This window comes from Coregonus lavaretus (assembly GCF_964263955.1).
Source record: "Coregonus lavaretus genome assembly, chromosome: 3".
Classification (NCBI taxonomy): domain Eukaryota; kingdom Metazoa; phylum Chordata; class Actinopteri; order Salmoniformes; family Salmonidae; genus Coregonus; species Coregonus lavaretus.
Window position 1 is genome coordinate 3,515,190 of NC_139990.1, and position 25,648 is coordinate 3,540,837.

The 25,648-nt window shown below is 42.8% G+C and overlaps 1 protein-coding gene across 1 annotated transcript in view; it reads right to left on the reverse strand.

The window, feature by feature from the left end:
• Window positions 1–1,745: 1,745 nt before the first annotated feature.
• LOC311116932 (ATP-dependent DNA helicase Q4-like) overlaps window positions 1,746–25,648 on the reverse strand; it is a gene marked incomplete at both ends in the record, with an annotated part of 28,172 nt that continues 4,269 nt past the window's right edge. The window contains 18 exons of the mRNA XM_084157466.1: window positions 1,746–1,867; window positions 6,298–6,406; window positions 6,798–6,969; window positions 7,278–7,440; window positions 7,677–7,843; window positions 9,597–9,726; window positions 9,989–10,346; window positions 10,523–10,660; window positions 11,296–11,573; window positions 11,961–12,159; window positions 12,309–12,491; window positions 15,437–15,625; window positions 17,995–18,078; window positions 18,197–18,333; window positions 20,131–20,223; window positions 20,341–20,499; window positions 23,529–23,651; window positions 24,059–24,245. Of these exons, the coding sequence (XP_084013592.1) occupies window positions 1,746–1,867; window positions 6,298–6,406; window positions 6,798–6,969; window positions 7,278–7,440; window positions 7,677–7,843; window positions 9,597–9,726; window positions 9,989–10,346; window positions 10,523–10,660; window positions 11,296–11,573; window positions 11,961–12,159; window positions 12,309–12,491; window positions 15,437–15,625; window positions 17,995–18,078; window positions 18,197–18,333; window positions 20,131–20,223; window positions 20,341–20,499; window positions 23,529–23,651; window positions 24,059–24,245 (2,991 nt within the window). The remainder of the gene's footprint in view (window positions 1,868–6,297; window positions 6,407–6,797; window positions 6,970–7,277; window positions 7,441–7,676; window positions 7,844–9,596; window positions 9,727–9,988; window positions 10,347–10,522; window positions 10,661–11,295; window positions 11,574–11,960; window positions 12,160–12,308; window positions 12,492–15,436; window positions 15,626–17,994; window positions 18,079–18,196; window positions 18,334–20,130; window positions 20,224–20,340; window positions 20,500–23,528; window positions 23,652–24,058; window positions 24,246–25,648) is intronic.

The following is a 25,648-nucleotide window of genomic DNA, read 5'->3' on the forward strand; positions in this document are numbered from 1 at the left end:
ACACTAATTGCTCCTGTATGTCGCTCTGGATAAGAGCGTCTGCTAAATGACCAAAATGTAACTGATAGTTAGCCTGCAGTGCAGTCATTTCATCCCACGTTGTCCTCACTTTGTGGTCACCACCACCACTTACAGACAAAAAAAGTCATACTATCTGCTACTTAAAGCAAAGTGAAACTACTCTTGTAGGGTCAGAAGACACATGACCAACACAGATCCTCTAACTGCAACAGGGTTCGTCAAGGTACTGTAAACCTCACAATACATTTTTCACAACTCCCTAAATTGAAGTGTTTACAATGTGTTTCATGGATTAGGTCACTCACTGTAGGTAACCGTGGCATTATTCCATCATAAAAGTTGAACACATACTGCACCAGTCTGCAGCAACAAAGGTGCAATACTGGAATACCATGTGACCCAGGCCCTGAGTTAAATCGTCAGTTGAGTTCAGGTCTATATCTGAGAACATTGTTAGACTTTCTTTTTACTTACACATTTATTTTATATTTCCATAAAAGACGAAACAGTGTATTTTTAATAGATTATCAAGATAGACCTGCTTACTCAAGAAATTCCAAGCACAGATATTTCAAAACCAAAGAGTAATCTTGAATACATATAAACTAAAGAGTCATCTTAAATACATTTAAACTAAACTAAAGAGTTCTCTTGAATACATATAAACCAACGGTGATACAATGGGAGAGTCTCTTTTGCATGTTCACATTTTTTACTTCCTCATTCCAGCCATCTACAGCGAGCTCCAAAAGTATTGGGACAGTGCCATTTTTTGTTGTTGTTTTAGCTCTCTAATAATATTTGTGTGTCTAACTTTCTCATTAATCATTATTCACGATTTATTCAAGATTATCCGTAACATCCACATTAATGTAGAAGTGCGATTATCCGTAGCATCCACATTAAATGTAGAAGTGTTTAGAAACATTCTATTCATAATAACAGTGACTCCAATGGGACGGGGACTACGTACAAAAAGTGCTGTAATTTCTAAACTGTTCCCCCGATATAGATGAAAAAACCCTCAAATTAAAGCTGACAGTATTTAACTTCATAGTCACTGTATCATCATCAAGTCCAAAGTGCTGGAGTACAGAGCCAAAAAACAAAAACAAAATGAACTGTACCAATACTTTTGGAGCTCACTGTATTTCCTGAAATGTGTTTTTCTCCTCAGGGCATTAGCCAATGAGGTTGGACTCCTATCAGGAAACAAGGAAGGATTAACCTACTGTTCCCTGCTACACCTGGGACTCTAAGCATGAGTTCATGTATTACATAGCTACTACAATAATGCAATGCACTTGACCCATATTGTAAAACTCAGTCAACCTTTGACTGAAACCAAGGTGTTCTGAGCATACACAAGTGTCAATAACATCAAGCACTCACCCTTACATGTCATACAAAAATAATTTTATTAAATGGGCATACAAAACAACATTACATGAAATGTACAGTACACCAAACAAACATAAAATACAGAAGCCATACCATAAAACAGTCATTTATTTATTTCTTACTAGATTAAATCAAAAACATGGGTTATTGCAACGGTCTTTGTCTGGCAACTTTCTACTTCCATAATGCAATAATCAACATGTAATAATATATATATATATATATATATATTTATTATTGCATGTTGATGAGGTAAGAATGTATTTTTTTATATTTTTTTTACTACATTATTTATAACAAATTTAGATAGAGTAAGTATTTGATCACTTGAATCGAATTATCTCCTGAATAGCAAAGCGGATGATTTCATTGAAATCAAACTGGATGTATTTTCTCCAGTATCTCTGGTCTCTGCCGAAGGTCTGAGCTGGGTAACATGGACTTCCTGGAAACAAAATATAGAGGGTGTTCCAGATGACTTACTAACACTATAGAGGGTGTTCCAGTTGACGTACTAACACTATAGAGGGTGTTCCAGTTGACGTACTAACACTATAGAGGGTGTTCCAGATGACGTACTAACACTATAGAGGGTATTCCAGTTGACGTACTAACACTATAGAGGGTGTTCCAGTTGACGTACTAACACTATAGAGGGTGTTCCAGTTGACTTACTAACACTATAGAGGGTGTTCCAGTTGACGTACTAACACTACAGAGGGTGTTCCAGTTGACGTACTAACACTATAGAGGGTGTTCCAGTTGACGTACTAACACTATAGAGGGTGTTCCAGTTGACGTACTAACACTATAGAGGGTGTTCCAGTTGACGTACTATGACGCATCATGCTGTGGGGGTGCTTTGCTGCAGGAGGGACTGGTGCACTTCACAAAATAGATGGCATCATGAGGAAGGAAAATTATGTGGATATATTGAAGCAACATCTCAAGACATCAGTCAGGAAGTTAAAGCTTGGTCACAAATGGGACTTCCAAATGGACATTAACCCCAAGCATACTTCCAAAGTTGTGGCAAAATGGCTTAAGGACAACAAAGTCAAGGTATTGGAGTAGCCATCACAAAGCCCTGACCTCAATCCTATAGAACATTTGTGGGCAGAACTGAAAAAACGTGTGCGAGCAAGGAGACCTACAAACCTGACTCAGTTACACCAGCTCTGTCAGGAGGAATGGGCCAAAATTCACCCAACTTATTGTGGGAAGCTTGTGGAAGGCTACCCGAAACATTTGACCCAAGTTAAACTATTTAAAAGGCAATGCTACCAAATACTAATTGAGTGTATGTAAACTTCTGACCCACTGGGAATGTGATGAAATAAATAAAAGCTGAAATAAATAATTATCTCTACTATTATTCTGACATTTCACATTCTTAAAATAAAGTGGTGATCCTAACTGACCTAAGACAGGGAATTTGTACTAGGATTAAATGTCAGGAATTGTGAAAAACTGAGTTTAAATGTATTTGGCTAAGGTGTATGTAAACTTCCGACTTAAACTGTACATACATACATGTTTTTAAATGATATCTCCATATAATAGTGTGGTAGTCCAGTGATGATACTACTAGATGTTCTCATTACCTATGCAGAACTCTTTCTTCAACACTGTGTTACCTAAGTTGGCAGAAACCTAAGTCAGCAGTAGTTACATTACAGTGATGTAGAGGTTGTTCTGAACTAATCTTAACACTAATTGCTCCTGTAAATCGCTCTGGATTAGAGCGTCTGCTAAATGACCAAAATGTAACTGATAGTTAGCCTGCAGTGCAGTCATTTCATCCGACGTTGTCCTCACTTTGTGGTCACCACCACCACTTACAGACAAAAAAAGTAATACTATCTATCTGCTACTTAAAGCAAAGTGAAACTACTCTTGTAGGGTCAGAAGACACATGACCAACACAGATCCTCTAACTGCAACAGGGTTCGTCAAGGTACTGTAAACCTCACAATACATTTTTCACAACTTCCTAAGTTGAAGTGTTTACAATGTGTTTCATGGATTAGGTCACTCACTGTAGGTAACCGTGGCATTATTCCATCATAAAAGTTGAACACATACTGCACCAGTCTGCAGCAACAAAGGTGCAATACTGGAATACCATGTGACCCAGGCCCTGAGTTAAATCGTCAGTTGAGTTCAGGTCTATATCTGAGAACATTGTTAGACTTTCTTTTTACTTACACATTTATTTTATATTTCCATAAAAGACGAAACAGTGTATTTTCAATAGATTATCAAGATAGACCTGCTTACTCAAGAAATTCCAAGCACAGATATTTCAAAACCAAAGAGTAATCTTGAATACATATAAACTAGAGTCATCTTAAATACATTTAAACTAAACTAAAGAGTTATCTTGAATACATATAAACCAACGGTGATACAATGGGAGAGTCTCTTTTGCATGTTCACATTTTTTACTTCCTCATTCCAGCCATCTACAGCGAGCTCCAAAAGTATTGGGACAGTGCCATTTTTTGTTGTTGTTTTAGCTCTCTAATAATATTTGTGTGTCTAACTTTCTCATTCATAATTATTCACGATTTATTCAAGATTATCCGTAACATCCACATTAATGTAGAAGTGCGATTATCCGTAGCATCCACATTAAATGTAGAAGTGTTTAGAAACATTCTATTCATAATAACAGTGACTCCAATGGGACGGGGACTACGTACAAAAAGTGCTGTAATTTCTAAACAGTTCCCCCGATATAGATGAAAAAAAACCTCAAATTAAAGCTGACAGTATTTAACTTCATAGTCACTGTATCATCATCATCAAGTCCAAAGTGCTGGAGTACAGAGCCAAAAAACAAAAACAAAATGAACTGTACCAATACTTTTGGAGCTCACTGTATTTCCTGAAATGTGTTTTTCTCCTCAGGGCATTAGCCAATGAGGTTGGACTCCTATCAGGAAACAAGGAAGGATTAACCTACTGTTCCCTGCTACACCTGGGACTCTAAGCATGAGTTCATGTATTACATAGCTACTACAATAATGCAATGCACTTGACCCATATTGTAAAACTCAGTCAACCTTTGACTGAAACCAAGGTGTTCTGAGCATACACAAGTGTCAATAACATCAAGCACTCACCCTTACATGTCATACAAAAATAATTTTATTAAATGGGCATACAAAACAACATTACATGAAATGTACAGTACACCAAACAAACATAAAATACAGAAGCCATACCATAAAACAGTCATTTATTTATTTCTTACTAGATTAAATCAAAAACATGGGTTATTGCAACGGTCTTTGTCTGGCAACTTTCTACTTCCACAGCTTGATAATGCAATAATCAACATGTAATTATATATATATATATATATTATTGCATGTTGATGAGGTAAGAATGTATTTTTTTATTTATTTTTTACTACATTATTTATAACAAATTTAGATAGAGTAAGTATTTGATCACTTGAATCGAATTATCTCCTGAATAGCAAGGCGGATGATTTCATTGAAATCAAACTGGATGTATTTTCTCCAGTATCTCTGGTCTCTGCCGAAGGTCTGAGCTGGGTAACATGGACTTCCTGGAAACAAAATATAGAGGGTGTTCCAGATGACTTACTAACACTATAGAGGGTGTTCCAGTTGACGTACTAACACTATAGAGGGTGTTCCAGTTGATGTACTAACACTATAGAGGGTGTTCCAGATGACGTACTAACACTATAGAGGGTGTTCCAGTTGACGTACTAACACTATAGAGGGTGTTCCAGTTGACGTACTAACACTATAGAGGGTGTTCCAGTTGACGTACTAACACTACAGAGGGTGTTCCAGTTGACGTACTAACACTATAGAGGGTGTTCCAGTTGACGTACTAACACTACTGAGGGTGTTCCAGTTGACGTACTAACACTATAGAGGGTGTTCCAGTTGACGTACTAACACTATAGAGGGTGTTCCAGTTGACGTACTAACACTACAGAGGGTGTTCCAGTTGACGTACTAACACTATAGAGGGTGTTCCAGTTGACATACTAACACTACAGAGGGTGTTCCAGTTGACGTACTAACACTATAGAGGGTGTTCCAGTTGACGTACTAACACTATAGAGGGTGTTCCAGTTGACGTACTAACACTATAGAGGGTGTTCCAGTTGACGTACTAACACTACAGAGGGTGTTCCAGTTTATGTACTAACACTACAGAGGGTGTTCCAGTTGACGTACTAACACTACAGAGGGTGTTCCAGTTGACGTACTAACACTATAGCGGGTGTTCCAGTTGACGTACTAACACTACAGAGGGTGTTCCAGTTTACGTACTAACACTATAGAGGGTGTTCCAGTTGACGTACTAACACTATAGAGGGTGTTCCAGTGGACTTACTAAAGCAGACGGACACTGTAGTGCCTTTCCAAAATCAAGTCTTATTTCAACTTGGCAGTGTCAACATAGCTGCCATTGTTTATAGGTTTTTCTAAATAAACTTTTATCTACCCCCCCCTCCCCCCTCCTGTATCACACACTGAAAACAATCAATAGGTTAGAGAGAGATCTGAAATATCACATTGTATAGTCTTAGGCCCGCACTATCGCAGCGTAGCTATGGATCATGGCCAAAACGTTGGTTCCTGTTTCAGTCACGTCTTTGGCCAAGTTTGTGTGGGTCACGCAAAAACACTAATGATTGAGCCTCCCACAATGTATGCAATGTCTGCAGGGTGCAGTGGACTGCATTAAAAACGGCACGACTGCGCCCATACAGTTCAAACACATGGCACTAAATAAGCCACCCCGCTAGAGACAAGGATCCAACATACTGTACCATAACACCCTGAAGCAGTTCTAGGTGTTCTCAAAAATGGGAAAACTCACCAATTCCATAGAATATTCTGGCGATGGCTCTGCCAGAGAACTTCTCGTCACTGCGGTTGCCCAGGAAACTCTGAATATCTGCTCTGATCTGACCCTCCCAGTCCTTCATCTGAAGACAAACACAAACCCATCAGAATCACAAATCACCTTCATTGGCGAAGTACATTTACTAGGCAGGAGTTTGACCTGGTGAAACAGTGCTGACAACAAACAGAATATACAGACAGAATTTAGACAAAATAATTTACACATAATCCACAGAGTAAAAACAGAACAATTTCACATAAAAAAATAGTATAAACTTAGAGGATATAAAATATAAAGTGTGGAAATATTGTAAACTCACTATGTTCTTCTAAATGGGAAAGTCCTGTTTTACCAGATTCTGCTCTATTAGGTAATTCATCATAAGGGTACTTTATTACATTTAGAATTAGATAAAGGCAATAGCTTCACTTACACTTGGTAAAAACCATCAGGGAATCTTAGGAGACACAAACCTTGCATTTCATCAACACCTCCTCGTCCCCTCCATCCTTCTCCTCCTGGAACTTCCTGCTCAGGTCCAGTTCTCTCCTCTTGTCAAAGTAATCCCCCAGAAGCCCTTTCAGCTTCAGGCTTCGGCTCTCGTCCAGCTCGTCCGTGCAGAAACTGCAGCTCTTGTATGCGACGCTGCAGAGAGACATACAGTGTGGCCCTTATCAAAAACAGAACTCAATGCAGACAGAGACCGTTCTACGTACAGAGTAATAAACGTCACCTGAAAGATGTACAGTAGCATAAACTCATCTAGAAACTCATCTTCAAACATCCTCAAAGCACCATTGGGTTAACAGCTCCAATAATAACCTCCTAGGCCATGGTAACTCTGGTAACCAGGACTTTCGTCTATGGTCCAATGAGTTGCTATAATACTGTTGGAGTGTAACCTAGTGTTGGTATGAGTTCTGAATAGTGGTGTAGTGTAGGTCGGTGCTGACCTGCGGAAGGCCTTGAAGCAGGCTTTGAGCTGGTACAGCTTGGTCCTCTCCTGGGCCACCACCCTGTCATGGAGGAACTCACACACCCGGTCCATCTCATCTGGGGTCAAGTCACCATAGGAACGGAAGTAGAAGGACAGGTTGGAGAACTCCACCAAGACTCCTGGAGAAAACAGGAAATATATGAAGGACAGGTTGGAGAACTCCACCAAGACTCCTGGAGAAGACAGGAGATGTATGATATCGAGATAAGAAATGTATCATTATTAGTCTCTTTTATCCAAATGTAACACACTCACACAGACACTTTCAATTCTGTGTGATCCAATATTATATTTGTAATCATACCCATCTTTTGACTATGCTCGCTCACACACACACACACACACACACACACACCTCTGTTTGTGGCCCACTGTAGTTGTCGGAGGCCTCTCTTCACCAGACCCAGCTGCCAACCCATAGTGTCTGCCACCTCCACCACATCAAAGTCCAGCGAATCACAGGTCTCCACTCGCTCCCCTGCCATCCGTTTCCGGGCCAACACCACGGCAACAGGTGGGCAGCTGCCAATCAGACGGCACACACCAAAACAGTTTAAGCACCTTTAGTCATCCACATTAGTCATCCATTGCCTGTACACGAAAACACCAAACCATTCACATGGCAAATGTCCTGCTGCCTTTTTGGACCAAAATAACATCACGAGTATGAAATACACACCTACAGTTGAAGTCGGATGTTTACATACACGTTAGCCAAATACATTTAAACTCAGTTTTTCACAATTCCTGACATTTAATCCTAGTAAAAATTCCCTGTTTTAGGTCAATTAGGATCATCACCTTATTTTAAGAATGTGAAATGTCAGAATAATAGTAGAGAGAATTATTTATTTCAGCTTTTATTTCTTTCATCACATTCCCAGTGGGTCAGAAGTTTACATACACTCAATTATTTGGTAGCATTGAATTTAAATTGTTTAACTTGGGTCAAACGTTTCGGGTAGCCTTCCACAAGCTTCCCACAATAAGTTGGGTGAATTTTGGCCCATTCCTCCTGACAGAGCTAGTGTAACTGAGTCAGGTTTGTAGGCATCCTTGCTCGCACACGCTTTTTCAGTTCTGCCCACACATTTTCTATAGGATTGAGGTCAGGGCTTTGTGATGGCCACTCAATACCTTGACTTTGCTGTCCTTAAGCCATTTTGCCACAACTTTGGAAGTATGCTTGGGGTCATTGTCCATTTGGAAGACCATTTGCGACCAAGCTTTAACTTCCTGACTGATGTCTTGAGATGTTGCTTCAATCTATCCACAATTTTCCTTCCTCATGATGCCATCTATTTTGTGAAGTGCACCAGTCCCTCCTGCAGCAAAGCACCCCCACAGCATGATGCTGCCACCCCCGTGCTTCACGGTTGGGATCGTGTTCTTCGGCTTGCAAGCTACCCCCTTTTTCCTCCAAACATAACGATGGTCATTATGGCCAAACAGTTCTACTTTTGTTTCATCAGACCAGAGGACATTTCTCCAAAAAGTACGATCTTTGTCCCCATGTGCAGTTGCAAACCGTAGTCTGGCTTTTTTTATGGCGGTTTTGGAGCAGTTGCTTCTTCCTTGCTGAGCAGCCTTTCAGGTTATGTCGATATAGGACTAGTTTTACTGTGAATATAGATACTTTTGTACCTGTTTCCTCCAGCCTCTTCACAAGGTCCATTGCTGTTGTTCTGGGATTGATTTGCACTTTTCGCACCAAAGTATGTTAATCTCTAGGAGACAGAATGTGTCTCCTTCCTGAGCGGTATTGACGGCTGCGTGGTCCCATGGTGTTTATACTTGCGTACTATTGTTTGTACAGATGAACGTGGTACCTTCAGGCATTTGGAAAAACTTCTGACCCACTGGAATTGTGATACAGTGAGTTATAAGTGAAATAATCTGTCTGTAAACAATTGTTGGAAAAATTACTTGTGTCATGCACAAAGTAGATGTCCTAACCGACTTGCCAAAACTATAGTTTGTTAACAAGGAATTTGTGGAGTGGTTGAAAAACGAGTTTTAATGACTCCAACCTAAGTGCATGTAAACTTACGACTTCAACTGTACATATACAAACACAACCTAGCGAACAGGACTTTGTTTGGTACAGCTAAACAGTCTACTGTAACAGACTGGCCAGGTGTGGGGAATGACTTTGCAGAACTTGTTGAATAAGAAACGCACACTGTTTTTTTTTGTCTGTTGCACACCATTTAAACACGGTTTTGCTACATTGTGCACTAGTGAACATGACCCTGGTTTTGTGATGTTGTCCTACATCTTGGTGAGTTTGCGGAGTTGATGCGGGCCGTTGTAACAGACCAGCTTACAGGCGGAGAGGGTGGGGTGGAGCAGCTCTACCCACTGCTGAGGGTGCAGCTCCAGATAGCACAGCAGAGTCTCTAAACCTGACAGACACAGAGATAGACTTCAAATGATTCAAATGATATTGTAAATACAGTCTGGAAAGTATAGAAAAGATTACTCTGATGTCTGAAGAAAAGGCGGTGGAGAGTCACTGGTCTTGACAGAAAAAGCTGAATTAAAAGTGGAATCTCATTCTAATTACATATTTACTGTTTTCTGATCCTTGAATAAACTATCCGTTTGTTTTACTTAAACAGACAAAATATTTAACCTGCCCTGTGTTGGGTATAGTGAGGTACCTACCTTCCTCAGTGATGTCCAGGGCTTCCACAGTGTCCTGCATTGGGATGGCCCTCTCATGGGTGTGACACACCCTAGTCGTGGGCCAATCATCACCTCCCCCTGTCTGCTCCTCCTCTTCATGTTTGCCATCCACTCTCTGGGGAAACGGAACACTTGACTCTGGTGGGTGTTTCTGCTCCCCGTCCAGTGGTTGAAGAGTTGGTACATCCTTGTCCACGGTAGGGATTCTGGCCTGTTCCAACTGCTCGACGGGGGTGTTCTGACCAGTCTCCGTTATGTGTTCCGGTGTTTCAGCTGGTATCTCACCACAGGTGTCCATCAGTTCAATCATCTCGGAGTCATCAACCTCCTCCTGAGCCTAAGATATGGTTAGAATAATTAGATTATGTTTTCAATGAAAAAAAATAATACTGTTTGGTTTGTGCCTGATACATCTTGATAAAACAACTGTTAATCCTAAACCTTAATTGAGGTTCACATTGCAGACAGAGAGAAGGGAAGAAAAAGTTGAATATGTAAGTATACCAACATTACCCTGGCTAGGTCCTGCTGTTTCTGGTGGATCTGTCTGCACTTGCAGGGAGGAAACACCTTCTGCACCAGCTTCTTCACAGTGTAGTGGTCCACCGTGTCCGCATAGATGTGCTTCCGCAACTCATGCAGGTCCCCTCCCTACAACAACACCAGGCAAGAACGTAGGATTACTCAACATAATGAGCATACATATTACATTTACATTTTAGTCATTTAGCAGACGCTCTTATCCAGAGTGACTTTTTTACTTTTCATACTGGCCCCCTGTGGGAATCGAACCCACAACCCTGGCGTTGCAAACACCATGCTCTACCAACTGAGCTACATCCCTGCCGGCCATTCCCTCTCCTACCCTGGACGACGCTGGGCCAATTGTGCGCCGCCCCATGGGTCTCCCGGTCGCGGCCGGCTACGACAGAGCCTGGATTCAAACCAGGATCTCTAGTGGCACAGCTAGCACTGCGATGCAGTGCCTTAGACCACTGCACCACTCGGGAGACTGAACTCTCTCACTACATATCATTCAATAGAGCGCCAAGACATATGATAGATAGATATATGTGCGATTAACCTAATAATTCGAACTAAAGTATTGTTGCACAGACACTGTACACTACTCACCAAGTATCAATTCATCACTTAACTATTACTTACTAGACGTTGTCATCAAAACATTTGAATTGGGATGAAAAGTAAATTAAAAAGTATCAAATAAATAACGACTGAAAAAAGGAGAGAGAAAGAGAAAGAGCGAGAGAGTGCGAGAGCCTTACCTCAGGATCCAGGAAGAGATGACAGTGGGCCGGTACCCCATCTCTCCCCGCCCTCCCGATCTCCTGCACGTAGCTCTCGAAGCTCTTGGGCATGTTGTAGTGCACGATGCCGCGCACGTCCGACTTGTCCAGGCCCATACCGAAGGCTACCGTGGCGACCACAACGCGCAGCTCGCCACACATGAAGTTGTTCTGGACGCGACGACGCTCAGAAGACGACATGCCGGCGTGGTAGGACTCAGCCATCCACTTCAGAGGCTTACGGATCTTCTTCCTGGCTGAGGGCGCACAGCAGAGAGAGGTCTGGGCCCGTATTCACGAAGCTTCTCAGAGTAGCAGTGCTAATCTAGGATCAGGGGCCTTATGTATCAAGTGTCAGAGTAACAATGCTGATCAAGCATATCTATATAATCTGATTCAATAGGATCTAAAAAAAAGGGAAAACTGATCCTAGCACTTTGATGACACTTTTTGACTACGGCACCAGAGCAACGCAAAATGTCAATTTTCCAAAATTCCTGATCCCCTATTGTCATCAAGGTATGATTCAAGACAAGATTCGGCCCTTTACCTAGACTTCTGTGAATATCATCATCCCAATATAATATATATGAATGTAACATCCAAATCAACCCAGCTCCAGCCAAACCCAGACAGACAGGTACCCAAAGCTTTCTTCTTCTTCCCTACAGGGTTGTCGTCTGCCTCCTGACAAGCGCTTTTGTTAGACTCCTTCAACAGCACCCCCTGCAGGCAGGTCCTGAGCAGGGCAGATATACGGGACGTCTCCTCTCTCCTGGTGCAGTAAACAATGACGGACTCCAAAGACCCAAACCGCTCTCCCTTCAGCAGACACACCAGGGCCTGGACAGGGGACAGGACACACAGCGTCAGACCTGGGTTCAAATACTATTTGTTTTCTTTCAAATACTTTAGCAAAGCTTGATTAGGCTTTTCCTGGCACAATGAAAAAGGATTAAATTGTTTGTGTGTGTGGTTGGTATGCATCCTACCTGGTCCTTGTCTCGGTCCATGGAGACAGACAGCTGCAGGTTGTCAGGCACGGCGGTTGAGCGGACAGCAACACCGTCCTGGTCAGTAATGCCCAGGTGTTGAGCGATGTTCAGGGCTGTGGACAGGGTGGCGGTGGCCGTCAGACCCAGCAGGCAACGCACGCCCAGACGGTCCCTCAACACCTAGGAGATGGAACGGAGGTGGTTTGGTGAACGATGGTCGTGTGATGAGTAAACTTGCCTAAGACCTGAAGATCTAGAGTGGCTTGCAAAACTATTCACCCCCCTTGGCATTTTTCCTATTTTGTTGCCTTACAACCTGGAATTAAAATGGATTTTTTTGGGGGGGGGGTTGTATCATTTGACTTACACAACATGCCTACCACTTTGACGATGCAAAATATTTTTTTTTGTGAAACAAACTGAAGTATAATTACAAGCATCCCATAAGTGTCAAAGGCTTTTATTGACAATTACATTAAGTTTACGCAAAGGGTCAATATTTGCAGTGTTGACCCTTCTTTTTCAAGACCTCTGCAATCCACCCTGGCATGCTGTCAATTAACTTCTGGGCCACATCCTGACTGATGGCAGCCCATTCCTGCATAATCAATGCTTGGAGTTTGTCCGAATTTGTGTTTGTCCATCCGCCTCTTGAGGATTGACCACAAGTTCTCAAATAGGATTAAGGTCTGGGGAGTTTCCTAGCCATGGACTCAAAATGTCAATGTTTTGTCCCCGAGCCACTTAGTTATCACTTTTGCCTTCTGGCAAGGTGCTCCATCATGCTGGAAAAGGCATTGGTCGTCACCAAACTGTTCTTGGATGGTTGGGAGAAGTTGCTCTCGGAGGATGTGTTGGTACCATTCTTTATTCATGGCTGTGTTCTTAGGCAAAATTGTGAGTGAGCCCACTCCCTTGGCTGAAAAGCAACCCCACACATGAATGGTCTCAGGATGCTTTACTGTTGGCATGACACAGGACTGATGGTAGCGCTCACCTTGTCTTCTCCGGACAAGCTTTTTTCCAGATGCCCCAAACAATCGGAAAGGAGATTCATCAGAGAAAATGACTTTACCCCAGTCCTCAGCAGTCCAATCCCTGTACCTTTTGCAGAATATCAGTCTGTCCCTGATGTTTTTAATGGAGAGAAGTGTCTTCCTCGCTGCCCTTCTTGACACCAGGCCATCCTCCACTGTGCGTGCAGATGCACTCACACCTGCCTGCTGCCATTCCTGAGCAAGCTCTGCACTGGTGGTGCCCCGATCCCGCAGCTGAATCAACTTTAGGAGACGTTCATGGCGCTTGCAGGACTTTCTTGGGCGCCCTGAAGCCTTCTTCACAACAATTGAACCTCTCTCCTTGAAGTTCTTGACTATCTGATAAATGGTTGATTTAGATGCAATCTTACTAGCAGCAATATCCTTGCCTGTGAAGCCCTTTTTGTGCAAAGCAATGATGACGGTATGTGTTTCCTTGCAGGTAACCATGGTTAACAGAAGAAGAACAATGATTTCAAGCACCACCCTCCTTTTAAAGCTTCCAGTCTGTTATTCTAACTCAATCAGCATGACAGAGTGATCTCCATTCTTGTCCTCATCAACACTCTCACCTGTGTTAATGAGAGAATCACTGACATGATGTCAGCTGGTCCTTTTGTGGCAGGGCTGAAATGCAGTGGAAATGTTCATTTTCATGGCAAAGAGGGACTTTGCAATTCATCTGATCACTCTTCATAACATTCTGGAGTATATGCAAATTGCCATCATAAAAACTGAGGCAGCAGACTTTGTGAAAATTAATATTTGTGTAATTCTCAAAATTTTGACCACGACTGTATTTAGCGCCATCCATCATTCCTTCAATTCTGACCAGTTTCCCAGTCCCTGCCGATGAAAAACATCCCCACAGCATGATGCTGCCACCACCATGCTTCACTGTGGGGATGGTGTTCTCAGAGTGATGAGAGGTGTTGGGTTTGCGCCAGACATAGCGTTTTCCTTGATGGCCAAAAAGCTCAATTTGTGTCTCATGTGACCAGAGTACCTTCTTCCATATGTTTGGGGAGTCTCCCACATGGCTTTTGGAGAACACCAAACGTGTTTGCTTATTTTTTTCTTTAAGCAATGGCTTTTTTCTGGCCACTCTTCCGTAAAGCCCAGCTCTGTGGAGTGTACGGCTTAAAGTGGTCCTATAGACAGATACTCCAATCTCCACTGTGGAGCTTTGCAGCTTCTTCAGGGTTATCTTTGGTCTCTTTGTTGCCTCTCTGATTAATGCCCTCCTTGCCTAGTCCGTGAGTTTTTGTGGGCGGCCCACTCTTGGCAGGTTTGTTGTGGTGCCATATTCTTTCCATTTTTTTATAATGGATTTAATGGTGCTCTGTGGGATGTTCAAAGTTTCAGATATTTTTTTATAACCCAACCCTGATCTGTACTTCTCCACAACTTTGTCCCTGACCTGTTTGGAGAGCTCCTTGGTCTTCATTGTGCCGCTTGCTTGGTGGTGCCCCTTGCTTAGTGGTGATGCAGACTCAGGGGCCTTTCAGAACAGGTGTATATATACTGAGATCATGTGACACTTAGAATGCACACAGGTGGACTTTATAATACTAATTATGTGACTTCTGAAGGTAATTGGTTGCACCAGATCTTATTTAGAGGCTTCATAGCAAAGGGGGTGAACACATATGCACGCACCACTTTTCCATTATTTATTTGTTAGAATTTTTTGAAACAAGTTATTTTTTTTCATTTCACCAATTTGGACTATTTTGTGCATGTCCATTACATGAAATCCAAATAAAAATCCATTTAAATTACAGGTTGTAATGCAACAAAATAGGAAAAACGCCAAGGGGGCTGAATACTTTTGCAAGGCACTTTAGGTATTTAGTTCAGCAAGCTAACACAGTCTTGTGGTGCACAGACAACCCAGATTAAAACCCAGTCGGTCAAAGAGACTTACGGGGCACTTCCACTCTGAGGGGCACAATGGCATGCATGGGTTAGCCATGGTGAGAGACAGGCTCATTCTAAAGATGCAAGTGCTGTGGAAAAACTCCCCCTTGTAATAAAGTGTCCCCCAAATGGTGGGTTAGGCCATATATAGTGGTCACCAGAGCTCACCTTGCAGAGACGCAGGTAGCAGGGCCTGAAGTTGTGTGACCACTCTGAGACACAGTGGGCCTCGTCGATACAGGCGAAGGCCACCGGGGGGAGCTGGTCAGCTGGGGGAAGACAGCCAGAGCCAGAGTGACCTCCACCTACCAACGCCTCAGGGGACAGGAGCAGGACATGGACCTCACCTGCCTTGACCTGGAGGAAACACACACAGAGAGATGCACATAAAGCATTGAAAGATATAGAATCAGAAAACTTTGTCATGCAGATCACCATAGATAAGACATCAACATTTTGACATTTTAGTCATTTAGCAGACGCTCTTATCCAGAGCGACTTACAGTTAGTTAGTTAGTTAGTGAGTGCATACATTTTCCATACTGGTCCCCCGTGGGAAACGAACCCACAACCCTGGCGTTGCAAGCGCCATGCTCTACCAACTGAGCTACAGGAGGCTTATAGTTACCATCTGACCGAGACACCAAATAAAATGTACATAAAAAAACTCCTAAAACATAATAAAGAATCTGTATATATCCCAGGCCAGGTCACAGTAAAAGATTACATATTTTGATAAGTTAAATATGGTTCATATTCAATTCCTAGCCTGAAACATACTGTATGTCACATGTCAAATAGCTCAAATATCAGCTCTACTCCAACAGGGTGGTAATATTATCTATGTATTAAGTTAAATAAAATCAATGTACATCAATGTAAATTTGACTGACATCTTTGTAGTGGTATCTTCACGGCATCACACAATACATACATACATACAGTGGGGGAAAAAAGTATTTAGTCAGCCACCAATTGTGCAAGTTCTCCCACTTAAAAAGATGAGAGAGGCCTGTAATTTTGATCATAGGTACACGTCAACTATGACAGACAAATTGAGAATTTTTTTTCCAGAAAATCACATTGTAGGATTTTTTATGAATTTATTTGCAAATTATGGTGGAAAATAAGTATTTGGTCACCTACAAACAAGCAACATTTCTGGCTCTCACAGACCTGTAACTTCTTCTTTAAGAGGCTCCTCTGTCCTCCACTCTTTACCTGTATTAATGGCACCTGTTTGAACTTGTTATCAGTATAAAAGACACCTGTCCACAACCTCAAAAAGTCTCACTCCAAACTCCACTATGGCCAAGACCAAAGAGCTGTCAAAGGACACCAGAAACAAAATTGTAGACCTGCACCAGGCTGGGAAGACTGCATCTGCAATAGGTAAGCAGCTTGGTTTGAAGAAATCAACTGTGGGAGCAATTATTAGGAAATGGAAGATATACAAGACCACTGATAATCTCCCTCGATCTGGGGCTTCACGCAAGATCTCACCCCGTGGGGTCAAAATGATCACAAGAACGGTGAGCAAAAATCCCAGAACCACACGGGGGCACCTAGTGAATGACCTGCAGAGAGCTGGGACCAAATTAACAAAGCCTACCATCAGTAACACACTACGCCGCCAGGGACTCAAATCCTGCAGTGCCAGACATGTTCGCCTGCTTAAGCCAGTACATGTCCAGGCCCGTCTGAAGTTTGCTAGAGTGCATTTGGATGATCAAGAAGAGGATTGGGAGAATGTCATATGGTCAGATGAAACCAAAATATAACTTTTTGGTAAAAACTCAACTCGTCGTGTTTGGAGGACAAAGAATGTTGAGTTGCATCCAAAGAACACCATACCTACTGTGAAGCATGGGGGTGGAAACATCATGCTTTAGGGATGTTTTTCTGCAAAGGGACCAGGACGACTGATCCGTGTAAAGGAAAGAATGAATGGGGCCATGTATCGTGAGATTTTGAGTGAAAACCTCCTTCCATCAGCAAGGGCATTGAAGATGAAACGTGGCTGGGTCTTTCAGCATGACAATGATCCCAAACACATCGCCCGGGCAACGAAGGAGTGGCTTCGTAAGAAGCATTTCAAGGTCCTAGAGTGGCCTTGCCAGTCTCCAGATCTCAACCCCATAGAAAATCTTTGGAGGCAGTTGAAAGTCCGTGTTGCCCAGCGACCGCCCCAAAACATCACTGCTCTAGAGGAGATCTACATGGAGGAATGGGCCAAAATACCAGCAACAGTGTGTGAAAACCTTGTGAAGACTTACAGAAAACGTTTGACCTGTGTCATTGCCAACAAAGGGTATATAACAAAGTATTGAGAAACTTTTGTTATTGACCAAATACTTATTTTCCACCATCATTTGCAATTAAATTCATAAAAAATCCTACAATGTGATTTTCTGGATTTTTTTTCCTCATTTCGTCTGTCATAGTTGACGTGTACCTATGATGAAAATTACAGGCCTCTCTCATCTTTTTAAGTGGGAGAACTTGCACAATTGGTGGCTGACTAAATACTTTTTTTCCCCACTGTATGTACACGTGGAGGTCACGCACACACACATTATGAATAACAAAAAGATCACTGACTGATATAGAAGTGTAATGCAGGAAACGGAAATGATCGATTCAGTTAAACATTAAGCAAAAACGCTAAGGTTTAAGCCTAGATAGAGCATAGTTTAACTAAGCAGATTGAAAGAGGATCACAGTACCTTCTCAATGGCTACCTCTCTCTGTTTTTTAGACATATTGGAGTGAATGGCAGCTGCTTTCAGTTTGGATGGGAGTCCAGAAAGCTAGGGAGACAAAATCATTTACTGTCAGTATTTCATTCAACGATTTCTTTATAGAGACATTCACAAGACAGTGTCCGTATATATAATGTGTTGTATAACTAGGGGACAGATATGTTACCTGATCATCCATTAGAGACACCAGTGGGGACACCACCAGAGTGATACTGTTGGACCTCTGGGCATAGAGGTAAGCAGGCAGCTGGTAGCACAGAGACTTGCCCATGCCCGTAGAGAGCACCACTAGCGTGGACAGACCTGGAGAGAATAGAACAGAAAAATATTAGAATATAACTTTATTGTCCATCATGCAAAGTAAATGTGTTGTTTGTTCAGCTCCCAACCCCCCGCTTGTAACAAACACAAAATATATATATACACTACCAGTCAAAAGTTTGGACACACCTACTCATTCGAGGGTTTTTCTTTATTTTTACTATTTTTTACATTGTAAAATAATAGTGAAGACATCAAAACTATGAGATAACACATATGGAATCATGTAGTAACCAAAAAAAGTGTTGAACAAATCAAAATATATTTTATATTTGAGATTCTTCAAATAGCCAACCTTTGACTTGATGACAGCTTTGCACACTTTTGGCATTCTCTTAACCAGCTTCATGAAGTAGTCACCTGGAATGCATTTCAATTAACAGGTGTTCCTTCTTAAAAGTTTATTTGTGGAATTTATTTCCTTCTTAATGCATTTGAGCCAATCAGTTGTGTTGTGACAAGGTAGGGGGGTACACAGAAGATAGCCCTATTTGGTAAAAGACATAGTCCATATTATGGCAAGAACAGCTCAAATAAGCAAAGAGAAACGACAGTCCATCATTACTTTAAGACATGAAGGTCGCAAAAACCATCAAGCGCTATGATGAAACTGGCTCTCATAAGGACCGCCACAGGAATGGAAGACCTAGCGGTACCTCTGCTGCAGAGGATAAGTTCATTAGAGTTACCAGCCTCAGGAATTGCAGCCCAAATAAGTGATTCACAGAGTTCAAGTCACAGACACATCTCAACATCCACTGTTCAGAGGGGACTGTGTGAATCAGGCCTTCATGGTCGAATTGCTGCAAAGAAACCACTACTAAAGGACATCAATAAGAAGAAGAGACCTGCTTGGGCCAAGCAACACGAGCAATGGACATTAGACCGGTGGAAATGTGTCCTTTGGTCTGGAGTTCAAATTTGAGATTTTTGGTTCCAACCGCTGTGTCTTTGTGAGACGCTGTGTGGGTGAATGGATGATCTCCGCATGTGTAGTTCCCACCGTAAAGCATGGAGGAGGTGGTGTGATGGTGCTTTGCTGGTGACACTGTCTGTGATTTATTTAGAATTCAAGGCACCCTTAACCAGCATGGCTACCACAGCATTCTGCAGTGATACGCCATCCCATCTGGTTTGGGCTTAGTGAGACTATAATTTCTTTTTCAACAGGACAATGACCCAACACACCTCCAAGATGTGTAAGGGCTATTTTATCAAGAAGGAGAGTGATGGAGTGCTGCATCAGATGACCTGGCCTCCACAATCCCCCGACCTCAACCCATTTGAGATGGTTTGGGATGAGCCGTACGGCAGAGTGAAGGAAAATCAGCCAACAAGTGCTCAGCATATGTGGGAACTCCTTCAAGACTGTTGGAAAAGCATTCCAGGTGAAGAATGCCAAGAGTGTGCAAAGCTATCACAAAGGCAAAGGGTGGCTATTTGAAGAATCTCAAATATAGATTTTTTTTATTTATTTGTTTAACACTTTTTTGGTTACTACATGACTCCATATGTGTTATTTAATAGTTTTGATGTCTTCACTATTATTCTATAGTAAATAATAGTTTTTAAAAAATAACTTTAATGAGTAGGTGTCTTTTGACTGGTACTGTACATACGGGAAACAAAACTATTTACATTTAGTCATTACATTTATTTGAGTCATTTAGCAGACACTCTTATCCAGAGCGACTTACAGGAGCTGTACATCTTGTCATATACTGTATATCACTTTACTGAGGTACTAAAGGAAACACTGTTTATCCTCTTCCTGCATACCTGATAGAATCCTCATGATGGCCTGTTCCTGCCCTGGTCTGAAAGACTTGTACCCAAAGTCTTTAAGTGCTTCATTAACTTCAGAGGGCGCCGCTGCAGAAACAAAATGTAGTTGGAAGTCAATAGGAGTATAAATCATGCTGCACTGGTTGATTGATTCGTTTAGATTAATTTATTCATTAAATAATTGTATTTTTAAAAATGGGGTACCTTGTACTTTGCCATCCTCCCCTAGGGGGTAGAGGGGCTCCATGGGGGGCGGAGGAGGCAGGCGCTCGTAATCTGGCCTGATCACATTCAACAAGACCTCATCACCACCATTCTCCTGCTTCTCCCCCTCCTTCTCCTCTTTAACACTGGGGGGCGCCACTGTGTAACAGAGAGATAGACATTGGACACGTCACAAATGGCACCCTATTATTGTGCACTACTTCTGACCGGAGCCCCATCTGTGGGAGCCCCATCTGTGGGAGCCCCATCTGTGGGAGGCCCATCTGTGGGAGGCCCATCTGTGGGAGCCCTATGGGCCCTGGTCAAAAGTAATGCATTATAAAGGGAATAGGGTGTCATTTGGGACACAGGCATAGACAGAGGGACCTCATGTACAGAGATGGAATTACTTAATTCCTCCTCCACTGGTCTGGGGTCAGCTTTGGTGTGGCGTTTGTTATGACTGATGTTTGAATTGGAGTCGGGAGAAACTGAACCGAAATCAGTTGTTGTTATGGGTAGGGAACTGGGAGGAAAGAACTGGAGTGAGAGAATTGCATTGGGGTAAACATGAGCTCTTTGACCTTTTGGCATGCATGTTAGTTTAGTAGCATGACATCATTGCCTTGCCAGACAGTGGAGGAGCTGTTATGCTCATCTAGTTTTAAACCGCAGGTTCCGTTTTGGCTCAGAGGGGCCTTGGTTTCTGCCTGCGCAATCGCTCCGACTTTCGCTGGACATCGTCTGTGTGTGGCACTGTATTTCACTCCAAGTACGCCCCGAATGGCACCCTATTCCCTACATAGTGCACTACTCTCAACTAGAACCCTATGGGCCCTGGTCAAAAGTAGGGCACTATATAGGGGATAGGGTGCAATTTGGGATGTAACCCGTGCTATGAAAATGAGCGTTGAGCATTTCCGTGGGGACCCTCCCTGATTGTTCTTAGCAGTGAGCTCTGCTTGACATACACTATATATATACAGTGGGGAGAACAAGTATTTGATACACTGCCGATTTTGCAGGTTTTCCTACTTACAAAGCATGTAGAGGTCTGTAATTTTTTTCATAGGTACACTTTAACTGTGAGAGACGGAATCTAAAACAAAAATCCAGAAAATCACATTGTATGATTTTTAAGTAATTAATTTGCATTATATTGCATGACATAAGTATTTGATCACCTACCAACCAGTAAGAATTCCGGCTCTCACAGACCTGTTAGTTTTCTTTAAGAAGCCCTCCTGTTCTCCACTCATTACCTATATTAACTGCACCTGTTTGAACTCGTTACCTGTATAAAAGACACCTGTCCACACACTCAATCAAACAGACTCCAACCTCTCCACAATGGCCAAGACCAGAGAGCTGTGTAAGGACATCAGGGATAAAATTGTAGACCTGCACAAGGCTGGGATGGGCTACAGGTCAATAGGCAAGCAGCTTGGTGAGAAGGCAACAACTGTTGGCGCAATTATTAGAAAATGGAAGAAGTTCAAGATGACGGTCAATCACCCTCGGTCTGGGGCTCCATGCAAGATCTCACCTCGTGGGGCATCAATGATCATGAGGAAGGTGAGGGATCAGCCCAGAATTACACGGCAGGACCTGGTCAATGACCTGAAGAGAGCTGGGACCACAGTCTCAAAGAAAACCATTAGTAACACACTACGCCGTCATGGATTAAAATCCTGCAGCGCACGCAAGGTCCCCCTGCTCAAGCCAGCGCATGTCCAGGCCCGTCTGAAGTTTGCCAATGACCATCTGATGATCCAGAGGAGGAATGGGAGAAGGTCATGTGGTCTGATTAAACAAAAATATAGCTTTTTGGTCTAAACTCCACTCGCCGTGTTTGGAGGAAGAAGAAGGATGAGCACAGCCCCAAGAACACCATCCCAACCGTGAAGCATGGAGGTGGAAACATCATTCTTTGGGGATGCTTTTCTGCAAAGGGGACAGGATGACTGCACCGTATTGAGGGGAGGATGGATGGGGCCATGTATCGCAAGATCTTGGCCAACAACCTCCTTCCCTCAGAGCATTGAAGATGGGTCGTGGCTGGGTCTTCCAGCATGACAACGACCCGAAACACACAGCCAGGGCAACTAAGGAGTGGCTCCGTAAGAAGCATCTCAAGGTCCTGGAGTGGCCTAGCCAGTCTCCAGACCTGAACCCAATAGAAAATCTTTGGAGGGAGCTGAAAGTCCGTATTGCCCAGCGACAGCCCCGAAACCTGAAGGATCTGGAGAAGGTCTGTATGGAGGAGTGGGCCAAAATCCCTGCTGCAGTGTGTGCAAACCTGGTCAAGACCTACAGGAAACGTATGATCTCTGTAATTGCAAACAAAGGTTTCTGTACCAAATATTAAGTTCTGCTTTTCTGATGTATCAAATACTTATGTCATGCAATAAAATGCAAATTAATTACTTAAAAATCATACAATGTGATTTTCTGGATTTTTGTCTCTCACCGTTGAAGTGTACCTATGATAAAAATTACAGACATCTACATGCTTTGTAAGTAGGAAAACCTGCAAAATCGGCAGTGTATCAAATACTTGTTCTCCCCACTGTATATACACCAAAGTATGTGGACAAAGTGGTAGGCCACACACGCTCACAGAACAGGACCGGCGAGTGCTGAAGTGCGCAGCGCCAAGACATTGTCTGTCCTCGGTTGCAACATTCACTACCGAGTTCCAAACTGCCTCTGGAAGCAACGTGAACTGTTCGTCGGGAGCTTCATTAAATGGGTTTCCATGGCCGAGCAGCTGCACACAAGCCTAAGATCACCATGCGCAATGCCAAGCATCGGCCGGAGCGGTGTAAAGCTTGCCGCCATTGGACTCTGGAGCAGTGGAAACGCGTTCTCTGGAGTGATGAATCACGCTGGCAGTCCGACAGGCGAATCTGGGTTTGGCGGATGCCAGGAGAACACTACCTGCCCAAATGCATAGTGCCAGCTGTAAAGTTTGGTGGAGGAGGAATAATGGTATGGGGCTGTTTTTCATGGTTCGGGCTAGGCCCCTTAGTTCCAGTGAAGGGAAATGTTAACGCTACAGCATACAATGACATTCTAGACGATTCTGTGCTTCCAACTTTGTGGAAGGCCCTTTCCTGTTTCAGCATGACAATGCACTATTTTTCACAATGCAAATCTCATCGCCAGACGGGGTGACAATGACATACCCCGAGGCTCGGAACGCAGAGTTCCCGTTGCCCGGGCAACCTCTTCCAAGGTTGGCAGCTCGAAGGGCTCCTCCTCAACCGCAGACACCTCATCAGCAGCAGCACCGTCTACTGGAGCTGCAACTGGAAACAGGTTAAATAGGGGTTATATACTAGACTCAATATATTACATTCACAGGGTACGGTGACGTATTCAGTAGGGAGAAACGTTCAAAATGTTGCAGACAGAAACGTCATGTATTGAGCTGAAAATGACACTTGTACATGTATAGGACAGATAATCAGATGTGTTGAACAAAATACATTTCTATCTGAATGTTCTGTAATGTTGCACTTTCCTCAACAGACCTCGGGTACACCAAAGAAAACGCTTTAGCACAGTATTTCTTATGTATCAACCTAGTAAAGACAACTGTGATGTTGTAAATGAAACTAGTTTCTGAAGAACCAAATCATCTAAACAAGCCAATTTAACTACCACAGCTTAAGACGTCACACGACCATGTAGTGTCTGTCCTGTGACCGCTCACCTCTGCCCTTGCAGTTCATAGCCCAGTGTCCTGTGCCTCCGCATTTGAAGCAGGTGTCACCTGGACGATTGAACCCTCCGAAGCCACCTCTAAACCCGCCTCTGCCTCTTCTGCTGAAGCCCCCTCTAAACCTCGAGTCTGGCCCTCCAAACCTCTCCCCCTTCAGCTGGAACTTCTCCATGGTCAACTGAAACAGAGAGAAAACAGGATATACTGTGCTGATATCATATACAGTTGAAGTCGGAGGTTTACAAACACCTTAGCCAAATACATTTAAACTCAGTTTTTCACAATTCCTGACATTAATCCTAGTAAAAAATTCCCTGTCTTAGGTCAGTTAGGATCACCACTTTATTTTAAGAATGTGAAATGTCAGAATAATAGTAGAGAGAATTATTTATTTCAGCTTTTATTTCTTTCATCACATTCCCAGTGGGTCAGAAGTTTACATACACTCAATTAGTATTTGGTAGCATTGCCTTTAAATAGTTTAACTTGGGTCAAACATTTCCGGTAGCCTTCCACAAGCTTCCCACAATAAGTTGGGTGAATTTTGGCCCATTCCTCCTGACAGAGCTGGTGTAACTGAGTCAGGTTTGTAGGCCTCCTTGCTCGCACACGCTTTTTCAGTTCTGCCCACACATTTTCTATAGGATTGGAGGTCAGGGCTTTGTGATGGCCACTCCAATACCTTGACTTTGCTGTCCTTAAGCCATTTGCCACAACTTTGGAAGTATGCTTGGGGTCATTGTCCATTTGGAAGACCCATTTGCGACCAAGCTTTAATTTCCTGACTGATGTCTTGAGATGTTGCTTCAATATATCCTCATAATTTTCCTTCCTCATGATGCCATCTATTTTGTGAAGTGCACCAGTCCCTCCTGCAGCAAAGCACCCCCACAGCATGATGCTGCCACCCCCGTGCTTCACGGTTGGGATGGTGTTCTTCGGCTTGCAAGCGACCCCTTTTTCCTCCAAACATAACGATGGTCATTATGGCCAAACAGTTCTACTTTTGTTTCATCAGACCAGAGGACATTTCTCCATAAAGTACGATCTTTGTCCCCATGTGCAGTTGCAAACCGTAGTCTGGCTTTTATATGGCGGTTTTGGAACAGTGGCTTCTTCCTTGCTGAGCGGCCTTTCAGGTTATGTCGATATAGGACTCATTTTACTGTGGATATAGATACTTTTCTACCTGTTTCCTCCAGCATCTTCACAAGGTCCTTTGCTGTTGTTCTGGGATTGATTTGCACTTTTCGCACCAAAGTACGTTCATCTCTAGGAGACAGAACGTGTCTCCTTCCTGTGCAGTATGATGGATGCGTGGTCCCATGGTGTTTATACTTGCGTACTATTGTTTGTACAGATGAACGTGGTACCTTCAGGCATTTGGAAATTGCTCCCAAGGATGAACCAGACTTGTGGAGGTCTACAATTTTTTTCTGAGGCCTTGGCTGATTTCTTTTGATTTTCCCATGATGTCAAGCAAAGAGGCACTGAGTTTGAAGGTAGGCCTTGAAATACATCCACAGGTACACCTCCAATTGACTCAAATGATGTTAATTAGCCTATCAGAAGCTTCTAAAG